The sequence below is a fragment of the Cydia strobilella genome, chromosome 17, assembly GCF_947568885.1.
Source record: "Cydia strobilella chromosome 17, ilCydStro3.1, whole genome shotgun sequence".
In the NCBI taxonomy this organism is placed as follows: domain Eukaryota; kingdom Metazoa; phylum Arthropoda; class Insecta; order Lepidoptera; family Tortricidae; genus Cydia; species Cydia strobilella.
The window spans coordinates 10,190,111-10,205,367 of record NC_086057.1 but is presented as its reverse complement, the minus strand read 5'-3'; the positions used below and the strand labels follow the sequence as shown (position 1 = coordinate 10,205,367).

Here is a 15,257-nt window from a genome sequence, read left to right as displayed (position 1 = left end):
CGTTGAATCACTTAGGGTGTCCTCTAGCTGGCGCGGTTGCACAGAGCGGGTGAGCGCGTTAACGAAAAATAGTATGAGCAACGCTAACTGACGCGGACGCGTGCGACTGCTTTTACCTACAATGGCACACCCCGCTCCGTCCACCCGCGCCAGCTAGCGAGGATACGGGAGCTGAGATTTAAATATTTTAGGTGAATATATCCGTCTCGCTGACGAAAGCGGCTTCAAAAACTAGTGCGATTAGGACAACGCCAGGTTAGGCGAAAAATCCTGCGTAAAAATCTTACAAAAACGAGATTTTGTACTCGATCGTTTCCTCCTATCTGTGTCGGACTTGTTTGCTTTTTAGGCTAATTGATGTCAGTTTTGATTACCATGCTTCTCTTTGCGGCCATAGAGTAACTTATACTAGAGCGGTACTGTCATTGTAAATTTTGTAACCACAGTAAATTCACTGCCATCTATCGACACACTTTAAAACTGAAAATGAAGATTTATAAAAATACGATAAAATGTATTTAAATATGGATAAATGTTTTTTTTTATTTGCATTAATTATTTTTCACTGATATGCGTTAAAATACAAATGGTTAAATAACAAACGAAACCGTCAACGCCATCTATACGACAATAGGCCAAAGCTAGTAGCGCCCTCTGAGCGAGAATCAAATTTTCTTGATTTTCGAGGCACGTTTTTTTCTAAGACTGTATCCATCTATTGTTGCGGCCTAGTAAATTAGGCCATTGTTGTAAATATGTAAAGTGCTCTAGCGCCTTAAAAAACAAAAAAAAAAACAATACAGTCCCACACAGATATTAATAATAATAATCTGTGTTCGGTGTAAAAACCACGGAGGAAACAGTCGAGTACGTTTGTATGGAGAAATGACCACTCTTGTTGCCTCTTAACTTAAGCGACTGAATTATTCGATTAGTTATATTTAAGTCCTACTAAAAACAATCACCCAGTTATCCTTTGAACCGTCTAAATGGAATGGTAGAGGTGTAAATACTTTACACGTTTACGATAATGTTAATTATGAGTCTTTAATTGTAGTAAAATACACCTAAGCCCTAAATAAAACAGCACATAAACAAAACAAAGTTTTTAACCACGATAAATGACGATCTCAAGTAATTTGCAAGCTTGCTTAATTAAAGTAAAACAGAAGCCACACAAGTTTCGTCCAATTTAAATAAGTTTTCAACTCGTTATCGCTGCTTGCCGAGACTTGTACCCATGTATCTGAGGCATTCGAATATTACTAATGTATCCCAATTCGGCGTCATTTTGATATCACTTCCATCTCGCTCGTATTTACAAGGTGTTTTTGTAACCCTATGTCATACTTACTTAGGCAGCCGATCAGTCATCTAAACAACTTTTATTATCTGACCAACTACGAAATCGCAAAAAAAAAGTTGGGTGCTTCTAACGCACATATTCCGGCCGATCGGATGTAGATGTGTCCAAATGTTTTTTTGGCGAATTCGGGGTTGGTCTTAAAGTAAAAGTTATTCAGTATGACCTATTAAATTAGGTACCTCGCCCAATTGCTCAAAGCTTGAAAGCACCCTGTATGTTGTGCGAGCCAAATTGAGTCTGTGCGGTAAGAGAAGAGTCGTGGAATATAAGGAAACCAATACATTATATGACTCTTCTCTTTCCGCACAGACTCTATGCTGTGAGTGATGTCAATAAGAATCCAAATTAAATGCAATTTGAAAAGTTCAAATGACACCCCCGGTATACGGATATACAAGTATATAAATATAACTGACGTTTCTAGCGCGCATGACTAGCATGCAAGTGATGTAGTGAGGCCGATTTTCTGCCAACCATACAATTTACATGCTACGTGCTACAGCGTAACAGAGCTCGCTACGCTACGCTCCACGGTGGTTCGGCTTGTATGGAGTACGGCCAAGATTACACTTGTAAGTTTTACTTACGTAAGTAGGGACACAGCTATACTACAGAATGAGATATGAATATCGCTATCTCATTCTAGCAAATAGCTTTGTCCCTACTTACGTAAGTAAAACTTACAACTGTAATCCTGGCCTAAGTGTCAAAAATAGATTTCCCCGAAAGTATCAAAGATACACTCAAGATAAAAATATGTTCATGTTTATTGTATTAAGGTCTAATAAAAAAACAATCATAAAAAGTGTTGTATAATAACACATTGTATAGTAACACCTATAGATAAGACAATGTCTTTCAGAAGCAAAACAAGCATACTAATGTTAAAAGTATACCCATCTTGTAGCCCCTTTGCTACAAAAATATAGACTTCCAGACCCATTTTTGTTGGTCTGCTGCCAAAATATTAACTGTAATGCTGGGGCCACACTAACGGGAAACGCCGGGAAACGCGTTAATTCGACGTTTTTCATACGGCCACACTGGGATTATCGCGATAATCAACCGCGTTTCCCACCGTTTCCCGTTACCGTGGCCCCGGCATAAACTGGTGGCTTCAGGTACAAATCCCTTATGTAACTTACATAATGTAAGACCATCGTGTTTAATCCCTTTGAAACCAACGTAGACAAAGTCAATAATGTCTGCTTATACTCCAAAGAATAAGGAGAAATTCCGTATACAGTACCTACTAATATTATTTATAAATGCGAAAGTAACTTCGTCTGTCTGCTTGTTACCTCTTGACGTTTATCAATTCCATCAAAGGGGTAATGTAATAGATAGCAATCAATTGTGACGTTTTCAACTAAGGTATTACATTGTCGCTTGTCGATAAGGTTGATTTCTAATTGAAGCTATATGGAAATAGTGCCTTACTGACAAGCGACAATAAGTACCCTTTTGGTTGAAAATGTCACAATTGTCTTCTCTTAGTAATCGGGTACGTAAGTACAGTCAAGGGCATAAATATAAATATATATATTAGCATAGTTTCAAAAATATGTGTTCGCTTTTACACCTTAGACAATAAAGTCGTATTCACATATTTTTGAGTCATTTGTCTGGATCGATATTTTTGCCTTCGACTGTACCTTAACTCCAGTTGTCATGTTCGCGTTTGACACCCTTTGAATATGAGGATTCTGTGATGACAGCTTGAGTGGCACATACAGGGCTCATTATCATCAGCCAGGTTACTATTCATCCCACTGTTATGTAGAGTAAATTTGGAGCTACTAAGTACACAAGGTTGTTGCTTATAAATTGCTTCTTTTTATTTATATAAATTAGGGATAAGCTATTTTCAAATAATTCAAATAAACTAACAAAATGTATACGCGATTCAGTAACGGTTTGTCTAATAATAATGTGTAAACATCATGAAAACTTAAACCCAGTTGCAAATTAAAGACTCAAAGCTGAAGTTACCAGTACAATTTGACACTGGTTTAACGGTTTAACCGGTTAACCCCGGGTTAGTGGGATGGTGCAAGTGGCGCTAAGTAACTTACCTATTTACACAGTGTTGCTCCATAAAAGTTAACTGCGGTGTGGATGCAGCTTAACAGAATAATATACTATATAGTACGCTTTGTTGATTAGTCTACTGTTTAGCAAAGCCCCGTATCCGTTGGCTTAATAAATCGCCACGAGATACAATGAGGTGTCATAATAAATTTGGGACTTATCCCCGGGGAGGCGCGTTAATCGCGGTGGCAAACGACCACTCTCAGCCTTTTGATGTTCAAATTGCCGTAGAGTGTGTCAATAGTACGATAAATAAGTCGATTACTGGGAACACGCCTAGCTTTTCATGAAAGCGATACTTTTGTGATATCCGTTAAGGCGACCTTCTGAAGAATCCCCAAAGAAGAAGCAACTGCTTGTTTAGTCTTGAAAAAATTGTTTAAAAAGGTTGCTTTCTTTTTATGACAAAGTGCGGGAAGAAATCCCATAAACAAAACATAGGTGTATGTTGGGCAGACGATCTTGGAGCCTTTGTGTGTCATAAGATACCCCGATGCACTCACCTGTGCAAATAATCCAGGTTTGTTCGGGAGTCTACGTCTCGTTAAACGTTCTTGCATCTTTCCTAATACTTCGCTGACTGATTGCACGATATTTCTTTATTAATTTGCGGAGTTCAACATCTAGCAGCGAATGACATTAAAGACACGTTATGCCATTAGTTTTTTTTTATCCATTGATCATAGAGTAATAGATCTGGTGTTCAACAAAAAGGTTAACAAGTAGTAAATTGATTAAAAAAACCGGACAAGTGCGAGTCGGACTGACCCACCGAGGGTTACGTACTTTTTTAAACGTCAAACTTTTATTAAAAAACACTTGCACTGCGTGTCGTGCATGTGCTACCAAAATCGTTGCACTTACCTGGGTCTAACAACTATATTACCTATGACAGTTTCAAAAAAGTTGGCATGCATAACGTTTTGTACGACTTGACCTAAGTATATTTCCCTAGTGGTCACGACCCATGGCTTTGAGGAACCGATTAAGAAAAATAAGTGCTTTCATTAGATAGGTGGGCCCAAAACCAATTTTAAAATGCTTTAGGATAAAGCGTATCTTATTAAAATTTCGAAAGTGTCTTCGACAGTCACTTTTTACCCGACTAGAGGAAGCTTTACGAGTATAATGATACTTGTGATTTTAGCAAATTAGCAGACTTATAAAGTACCATTTTAAGCGCTGGTGGCCTAGCGGTAAGAGCGTGCGACTTTCAATCCGCAGGTCGCGGGTTCAAACCCCCGGCTCGTACCAATGAGTTTTTCGGAACTTATGTACGGAATATCATTTGATATTTATACCAGTCGCTTTTCGGTGAAGGAAAACATCGTGAGGAAACCGGACTAATCCTAACAAGGCCTAGTTTCCCCCTCTGGGTTGGAAGGTCAGATGGCAATCGCTTTCGTAAAAACTAGTGCCTACGCCAATTCTTAGGATTAGTTGTCAAGCGGACCCGAGGCTCCCATGAGCCGTGGCAAAAATGCCGGGATAACGCGAGGAAGATGATGATAAAGTACCATTTTGTCCCCACTGGGCACAGATGGAAATAGGCGCTTCGTACAAATCATTCCCGTTTGCTCCCACCTCCCGTATGGCGCGGTCACGTGGGGCGAGGACAAATGGGATCCAGATCAGTGATCTGTCTGCTCGTTTGCCTCCTATATCATAAAAAAAACACCTTATGTTTGTGTCATATTTAGGTGCTCCACCGTAGCGTGAAAACGATTGATCCCATTTTGGTGAGGTATCAGTTGATTCATTTTCAGGGTTCCGTACCTCAAAAGGCTGTCCGTCCGTCCGTCCGTCTGTCAAAACCCTTTATCTGGGGAACGCGAGGAGGTACGAGTATAGAGTTGAAACTTAACACATTGAGTGCCAGGAGCCGCTCGGCGGGCGCTCTGTTCGTAGTCGCTTTCCTCCACAAAGCGGGAAAACGCTGGGATCGGCTACGCGTGTAGCGCTACGAAAACGTTGGCAGTGAAAATTGTTAAACTCACGGTCCCTTGAACATGTGAAAAAATCAAACTTCTAGGTTACCGTAAAAAAGTAATTTTTTATTCTAACTGACAGGCCGATATCGTCCGGCGGACTGATAGTCAGTGGGCCCCTTTAGAAAGGCGTCTGAATGTGTCGATTAGTAGATAGACCAGGAAATAAATGCCCAAAAAAAAGGTATAGAGGGAAATGCTTGGAACACAATTTTTGACTTCGTAGCTTTGTTTGGACTAGTTAGGAGGTGAACATACTCGTAATTAAAGTCCCCGGCCGTAACCCTGGTGCTGGGGAGAGAGGGGGGTTTGAAGGTTCCATTTTTCGGTTTTTCGATTTTATCTCGGAAACTTTGCCTCTGAGCCACTTGGGCACTTATACAAAATGAAAAGAGATTTAATTTATTACAAGTTTTATTCAGTCAAGTTTTTCGATATCTTATATAGTTTTTGAGATATCCGCTCTTGAAGGTTTATTTAGGGCTCTCATTTTTATCTCGATTATCTACATCAGTGAAGCTGCTAGGCCGGGTTTGGAATCGTTTTCGTATAAATCGGGGGTGCTGAATTCATTTATGGTATCAAAATTGACACCATGAATGATTTTTTATAAAACTATTCTTTATGCTTAAACCGCCGAACCGATTTCGTTGAAATTTGGTACAGAGATGGTTTGAGTCCCGGGACAGTACATAGGATAGTTTTTATAACCAAAATCATCTTTTAAGGGTGTGAAAAGTGGGGTGGAAATTTGTATGGGGAATCAATAACCGCTGAACCTATTTAAATAATATTTGGGATGGTCTACATGTTTGATTTAGTAATAAAACTTGTAACAAATTAAATCACTTTTCATTTTGTATAAATGGCCATGTCGCTCAGACCCATAGTTTCCGAGATATAATCGAAAAACAGAAAAATTTTACCTTCAAATCCCCCTCTCCCCCTCAGCACCAAGGTTACGGTCGGGGACTTTTGATATGTTCATCTCCTAACTAGTCCAAACAAAGCTACGAAGTTAAAAATTGTGTTCCTAGCATTTCCCTCTATACCTTCTTATTCAAATTCAATACATTTATTTCATGTAACAAAGACACATTTTATTAGTAACACTTACAAGACTAAGGGGTTAGTAGGTAGGTACAGCTAGACTTAAATTTAAAACAAAATAACACTTACGGGAGAATGCAATCCCTCGCAGTGTGACAAGTAGGGACAGTCAACCCTGTCCGCTATCAATCGCAGAATGCTGTTGGGACTGCCGCGCACCCGGCGCACCAGGGATGCCGCGCGTGCACGCATGGTAGTGTAGAAACAGTCCACGCGCGCCGCCGCGAACATCCCCGATGCGCTACAGAAACGAGGCAGCCCCATCAACACCCGAAACGCATTGTTGTACTGGACCCTAAGAGCCCCATATGCCCGTTGCGAATACTGAGCCCACAGATTGCAGGTGTAGAGGGAAGTGCAAAACGCCCTGAACAATGTAACTTTCACCTCTTTGGAGCACCTTGCAAATCTGCGAGCGATCATATTCGCCCGGACCGACAGGGCCCTTCGTTCCCTTTCTATGTCCCTGTCATCTTTGAGGTCGGTCGCGATCACATGGCCTAAGTACTTAAAATGGTCCACTCTATCTATAGGGGTACCATTGAGGCAAACCCCAGGGACTTCCGTTGTGTTCTTGCGACCGCACTCAAACACCATGAGCTGGCTTTTGGCCACATTATATTTAAGGCCATGCTCAGTAACATACGCTTCGCAAATTTTCAAGAGTTTGCGTATTCCACACACTGACGCGCTCAACAGAACCATGTCGTCTGCATAACTTATGTTATTAACACAGACTCCATCCACATGACAGCCGACATGGGTTCTACTGAGCGCCTCGATTAGTCCGTTGATGTACAGGTTAAAGAGCGTAGGTGAGGTCAACCCCCCCTGTCTCACCCCGCACTCCAACCTGTACTCATCGGACAACGCGTCTTATTGCTTGGCCTAAGAGACTAGGAGGATATAACCAAACGGAGCCGCCACGTCTGTAATTTTTTGTACAAAAAAGTCTGCCGATTTTTGCGAGGGAGGGGAACGTCAAATGTATACGTAACGTAAAAATAGGCATGTCAGATTAACGTACCGTCAGTCCATGCATTGTGTATGACCATTGGCCGACTATTTTCAACAGAGGGGAACGCCTGTTTATGGCTACTCCGTTTGGTTATATCCTCCTCCTCGTTTGTGGTACTAAGAAATGTCATGTCTTACACATGAAACGTCATTTTAGTCTACGGAATAAAAAAACAGACCTAGTAAAGAGGCTAAGACAGGCAGTTAAGACAATAGAATGGTTAAGAGGAGATAATAAATATAGCATATTGGAAGTAAAGAACAAATTAAAAAAAACACTTATAGATAACTTACCTTGACTTAGCAACCGTGTATTATTATTTAAATTATAATTGTTGTTGTTTGTTATTTCAGCATAGTGTATCCTTTAGGTAGAAACATTTATTTGTAAAAGGATGCTTTATTACTTTATTATATAGGTATATTTTTTCTAAGACTAACTTTAATGTCAAACTTAGGGTAAGCATAGTAAGATAGCAACTTAAGTAAGCATAAAATTGTAAAAAAGAGCGCTTTCTCGCCAACAAACTGCATACGCAGTTTGGCGAGTAATTTTGAAATTAATTATGTATATGTGCCTTTGAAAAATAAATGAAAAAAAAAAAAAAAAAAAGACAACAACAGATTAAGATATATATATTTTTTTAGAACATAAAAAAGCCTTACAATCGTCAAAAATTATTGATGACCATTTATTATTGACTTCACTAATTCCAATTACCCCAAAGGCAACGATAAAACGTGTACTTAATTTAATATCCCCATTAACTGCCGACTCCTAAACCAAAGGTTTCATTACAAAATGCCGTTTGTCACGGCCAGGCGTCCGTAAAAACGGCATTACGCCTACCATTATAAGCTTATAGGCATTGTTTGTAAATAATTGATGTCAGTTTTTTAACCGAATGTGTCAGCTTGTTGAGCCAAGGCTTCTCACAAATAACCTTTGTCAATGAATTGTAGCCATCAGCGTTACGTAACTAGCACGTGGTGGTCGCAGCGTCATTCGGGGCCCGAACATTTGCGGAAAATGCCGAAGTCGGCACGTATATCGATCGGATGAATCGCGAACGCGACGCAGCTGTGACGTCAGCAACGTTTGGGTGTGAAAAATAGGAGTGACTGTACAGCGTCGAATAGGTATTTCAATATTGAATCTTATTGTGTGGCGGTAAGGTTGATTTTACGATGATTCTCGTTTGAGAGTTAGTTTGTTTTGGTAATGAATGGATTGGCGTCCCCCGCAAGCGAGCCTCCTGACCCACATCTCGTAAAAGCAGAGTATAGTGCGTATTGCGTATGCACCACCCACCACTTTAATGCAAACATAGTAGTGTATTATTGAAATTACTACTCATGAAATGCGTTGGCAGTAGCAGGTAGCTAATTTAATTCAGAGATTAAGGTTATAAATAGACATAGATTTTATTTTAGACATTACTAAAGTTGCTGACTCTGTCAATGATACTTTGAGTTCAATGTTTTTGTAGAACCTACTAACGCCTGCCCGCGACTTTATCTGCGTTGAATGAGTATTTTTATATAAACCCTCCTTTTCACCCCCTTAACGCATTCACTGCCAGCAACCCGCCGAGCGGGCGCTCAGTTCATAAGTAGTCGTTTTTCGCTACCTACGAATTTTCACATGTTATCGGCTACGATCGTAGCGCGTAGCACGCGCTGGCATTGAGTGTGTTAAGCAATATAAATCCCGAGATAAAAACTATCATGTCCTTTCCAGCCCGCGCAGCATGGTTTCCCCTATCACCAAGTCCGTCACTTTCGCACTCACATACTTGTTAGAACGTGACAGGCATGGTGATAAGCGTACCGTGCTACGACTCCTGGGCTTAATCTATCTCCACTCCATACCATCGCCCACACTGTTAACTGACAGTTCGTAAACCTTATTACGAAAGGCATTAGGTCCACCGATGGACAGTTAACGAGTGGGGTTATTGTCACTAGTTACCACCAAGTTGTTACCAGTGGTAACTACTGGGATTTTTTTTTCCACCTTTTAACACTGGTACCTAACTACTGGAAAAAAAATCCCAATAGTTACCACTGGTAAAAGGTGGGTTTTTCTTTCCAGTAGTTACCACCAAGAGTTCAATACTAATAAAAACAGTAGAAATTGTAATAGTATAAATATAGAGTTATACTTAATCCGGTGACCTACAATCCTGAATTCTTGGCACAGAAAGATCTATTTGGCTAAGTATTAATTTATCATAAGAAAAAAAATATATTTTGCTACTACGTTTATTGGGCCAATTCGAACAATGATCTAGATATCAACTAGTCATTAAACAGAAACGATAACGAGATATTTCAGAAAGTCATATCAAATTTGCATTTCCGCGATTCCGAATGTCCTCCTGAAGTTTGAACGATCTCTTTAAGATTTGATTTCCCACATACGGCACTTCAAACATGTATTCTATTTTCGATGAGTAAAGGGGCCCACCCATTACCAGTCCGCCGGACGATATCGCCCTGTCAGTTAGTGCAAAAATTTGACAGTTCCGAACAACTGACAGGCCCCTTTAGACTGACATTCGATTGTCATTTTTTGAACTGCCAGCCTGGTAAAGGGTTGAATATTGGATTCCGTCTTCGGAATAATCCAAACGCGCAGTGTTTCAGCAAACCGTAGAAGTAAAATCCGTTGTAAGACAAGATGCTACGGAAACCCGTAGCAGTGCTACAAGGTGCTACGCGGCTTCTCCGGCCTACGCTTCGCTCCGTCCAAAGTTAAGAGCATTCGAAGTTTATAAATTTCAAACTATCGCTATCGGTAGGTACCAGTAGGTATAACACAGAAACGCCGCAACAGCAGCGCCCGAAAAATAGACTAACCGGCCCTTTTCTGACTATATTAGGTAATTTACAGGGACGGGTAGACTATCTCGCACGCGAAATAGTATCAAGGTGCTCCCAGACGAGATCACGTAACAACATGTAATGTACACATAGCTGCAAAAGTGCATATCCACTTTCTGAATGACATTCATTCATAAAATGGGTATGCACTTTTGCAGCTCGCTGTACCGTAAACTTGCTCCACATTGTCTACCATTCCAACATTGCCAGGTTTAAAAAAGTTTACTGTAATGACAGCGAGATTTTAAGAGCCACCGCACACTAGCGTCTCCCGAGTTTCGACGTCTAGTCAACTCTATGGCTGCTGCTCGAGGCAACGTTGACGCAATTGCGCAGCGACGCCATTTACCATAGCGCTGACTAGACGCCGGCGCTCAAAAGACGCTAGTGTAGGATGGCCCTTAATTAAGACTGCAACTGCATGAGCGACCAAATGATTTCTCGTCCACCATTAGTCTCTGTCAAAGACGTCAAGCTCGTCCCGTCATCTCCAAGCTGGGACTGGGCGGGACACGTCTGCCGTATGCCAGATGCCAAAACGCATTTATACCCCGTTGGGTCCCACAAATTGTGAGGCGTCACGGTAGACCTCGTCGGAAATAATTTAGTATGATGTAAAGTAAGAATATTATATTATATCCTATGTTAAAGTTAATTTATGGTCAGTACATAGACATGGAATATGTATGAATATTTCATAGGTATCTACTAATCCTGTACCTACGTTAGTACCTACTTAAATTCCAGGTTAAATAAAACAATACATGACAGGTACTTATTTATTTTAATTATCAATGTCTTTATATATTTTATATTAAAATCAAAGCATATAAACTAAGTGAGAACTTTAAAAATTTGATGGATTTTGAAGATTTGTCTTTGACTCATATAATAATGATGATGATTGTATTGTATGTTATAATACAATAAAATATTATTTATTGCATACCTCAATACACTGCATTGGTTGACTGGTAGAGAATGCCTTAAGGCATTAATTCCGCCATTTGTACCTTCATGCATTGTGCAATAAAGATTAAATAAATATATAAAAAGAAAATATTACAACTGGCGGCTCTATCGCTAAAAAACATCTCTTCTAGACAACCTTCACATGGATGTCAATAGATCGTTCTGTCCATATTGTTTATCCACACCTAACTTATCGGCTTTATTAATGAATTATATTTAAAAGTAGAAATTTAAAAAGGTAATTTTAAATATTTTTGATCGCCAAAAACTTCAAAAGCCATGTCGTCATAATGACGTCCAGAGATCGTCACGTCGTGACGTCGGTTATCGATCAAACTTTGCAATACAAAAGTGTTACACGTTTATGTTACAGGTACCTTCTGTTATTATTGCTCTACGACTATACCTATATCATTAATATTTTCTATAAAATGTTATGTCATTAAATTAAAATAATTAATAAAATACCCCTTTTTGCTGTATGACGCCATTTGTTAGTCGACAATTACACGTTGGCGCACAAAAGTTTATAAATTGAATCGTTATGTACATAAAATGTATATTATCATATAACAAAAGCTGCATTTTCATGATGTTGTGTATAAATAAAATAATAAATTTAATTAAAACCATATGTACAAATGCATATAATAATTCCAATATTATTTATAGTCTTAAATATACAGGACCCCTTACGAGGGTAAAATTAGTTATAAACCTACTTTCCTTCCGTGGCGTTTGCAAACTGCTTGTGCGTTGACGTGCACGTGCGCATGCGCGTTGTAATATACGTACAGATCCTTATAAGAGACGGCACACCGCATGTGTGACGTGCGTTCATGGCTCCAACATGTTAGTGCACGCTCACCTGCACGTCTTAACACATCGCATCTGGTGTGCTATGGGCTTTAATCAGACACCGTGTGTCTCTTCCCGAATAAGAATGTGACTATGATTTGGTAATAAGGTAAACCATTCTCTAAATACAATTTGACAAAATATTACTCTGATACGACTGGGAAATAACGACATATTTTACATATTATATACTATAAGACGTTTACTTACCATTTCAGAAGAGGCTTTTCAACTTTAAAATGCCCAAGGACAATACTCAGACAATAATTTCAATTCATAACTCTTTCCACCTATATTGGCGATAGTTTAAATCTAAATGACATTATTAAGGCCTTCAACAAACTTTAAATACTTCTCATGCCTACCGGCATAATTGTCACATTGCTTTTGCATCTCTTCAATAAATTCCTGCTCATGCCTTGATAATACATTAAATAGCACACAAGAATATATGCGATTGCTGTCATACCTGACAATTTTTGCCTGTTTCTGCCTTAAATCATCATAATTGCAATATCTGCAGATGTCCTTCACCAATGCTCCATTCAATCTGACTACTCCAAAATGATCATGCATGGAAGACAAAATCTCATGTATAATAAATCTCCGATGATACCAAAGTGTCTCATGACCTTTATAAAATCTCACTAACTCATTATTTAAGACAAGTTCATGAAATAAAATTTCCAACTTCCGACACAATAGAACATTATCAGAAATACAATCACAACTCTTTGAAGAGTAACATAAAAGTAATTTAATAAGGTTTTCTTCAGAGTATGAAATTAGATCTTCTTCTGATGCCTGCATTGTTGCATCTTTGGGAAAATGCATTGCTAATACTCGAACAAAACTTTTACGAAGATTTGCATCTATAGACGCCTCAAATGACTTCCAATGTTCATTGGTTATAGCTAAAATATTCTTAATACAGAATTGTCTGTAATGGAAGCAACTAAAGTCTGAAATGTGCTTTGACACCCATCCTTCGGAGAAATCGTATTCTTTGAGATAGAGGAAATTAAGATCAAACTTCTTTTCAACTAGTTTAAGTGTCTGGAGTAGCCAAGTTCGGTGATTCCAGCTATGATAGTTGTTTGGACTCCTGTCTGAAGATGATTGGCAAATGTGGAGCTCTTCATTGATTAATGTCTCAATGTCATTTGTTTGAAGATTTTGATCTGTAACATTATAAATTATTCCTGATATCACAATTTCAATTTACTATTTTAAGTATTTCAATTATAATGGTAAATTCGCTTTTAAATGATGAGTATTACCAGTAACATAGACATCTTATTTTTGCTGTGTCATTCAAAAAGTATTTTTATAATAATTACAATCTTGCTACATGAGTAAATTAATAGTTTTTTTTTTGTTTTTACTGTACCCTAGATTTGTTTGAACTTAGCATTATACTTGATTCAAATAGTCTGCTGAGATGCAAACTTTATTTCATGCTATAACCTTGGAAGGCCCAATTTGCATTAAAATGTACACTCCGTTTCAATCTAATTTGAATGTTTCATAAACCAAATTAATTAGCATTCCTTTTGTATCACTGCTTTCAAACAAACTAAATTCACCCCAATCTATACAAGGTTCAAATTAAAAATAGGACCAAAATGTTTGGTGGGCTTTACGGGATCCAATGATTACACAAATAAAAATAAAAAACAAACCTTTCAAAATTGCTTCCAATATCCATCTTCTATGAGAAAATGCTTCATTACACTTTGGCTTTCTTGACAAAACTAATTTTGAAAACCGTAGCTCAGCAGTCTTATCAAGCAGTAACCTTAGTACCAGTACCTTCCGCTTGTTCCAGAATGTACTCAATTCTGGATTTAAAAGTAATGTCACATTAAGCAGCTTTTCCAAACGCTCTGAGTTAACGGGTGATTTGGCAGATTTTCGTTTTGGCTTTACAAAGTATTTGTCCATTAATTCCGAGTAGCAGTACATGTAAACGTGCTTCATACACCAGGATTCCAAACCTAGACAGTTTTCTAGAAGCAAAACTGGTGATTTATTCTGAAAATTGCAGTCCACGGGCACAATGTCGAATGAACACCTGAAAATTAAAAACGCAATATTTACAAACAGACGCAATATTTATTGAAATCTTGCCAGTTGTTCAAAATATTTACAAGTCAGCGTTCTTCGACAGGATATTATCGACATCTTTGAGTATTTTTTCTACTAAAGCGAATTTATCCTCATCCATGATTCGTTTTTGACAGGCAGATAAGTTATTTAATATTATGAATTATGTCTGTTCACTTAAAACTTCACACAGAAAATAATTACACGTATTTAACCCATACTAATAATTCAACTATGAAATAAATATTTTTTTGCAACTGGTCTGGTTTTGACTTTTGACAGACTTGACAGTACCAACACGTCAATCAAACAAAGGGTATGTTCGAAATCGAATGACATAGAAATGGATTAAGGAATTTACAGATGTTACAATTTGACTTCGATTTATCGTCGCAAATAGACCACAATCTCATTTAGTGCTTCCGATTTTTGAGCGATGGGCTCGTGAATTTTCGAAACACCAGTGATTGCTCAAAGCTGAGGGCTTTGCCTACCACTCGTTCGTTCGTCCGTCATTGCCTGTTAATTTACTTGTTTTTGTTTAGTTCTAAGTGGTGTGTACATTTTAGATTGATATTTGTTTGTCTAGTAAGTCTAGTTGTATTTGATAAGTTCTTTGTTAATATTGTCTTCGGTTACCGCGATAGTTACTCATGAAATAAAACTATGAAAACGGATTATGGAAACGTCGGGATGTATTATAAAATCAATATACGTGATATAATCCGTTTTCATAGTTAGTGTTATTTTAAACGTCAAGCTTCTATGAAATTAGACGTATAAATAACACATGCAGGCTTCTTGGTCTAACTCTAAAGCGAGGTTTAGACTAACAAGAACTTGCATGCAATTTAAGTTACATT

At 38.4% G+C, this 15,257-nt stretch overlaps 1 protein-coding gene across 1 annotated transcript; it reads right to left on the bottom strand.

Moving 5' to 3' along the window:
* Positions 1 to 11,223: 11,223 nt before the first annotated feature.
* On the bottom strand, positions 11,224 to 14,655 carry LOC134748786 (protein prenyltransferase alpha subunit repeat-containing protein 1). Its single transcript, XM_063683566.1, has 3 exons — positions 14,439 to 14,655; positions 13,971 to 14,362; positions 11,224 to 13,469 (listed from the first exon to the last, which is right to left on the bottom strand). The coding sequence occupies exons 1-3, from the start codon at positions 14,513 to 14,515 to the stop codon at positions 12,601 to 12,603; spliced, it is 1,338 nt and encodes a 445-aa protein (XP_063539636.1). The 5' UTR covers positions 14,516 to 14,655; the 3' UTR covers positions 11,224 to 12,600.
* Positions 14,656 to 15,257: the final 602 nt, after the last annotated feature.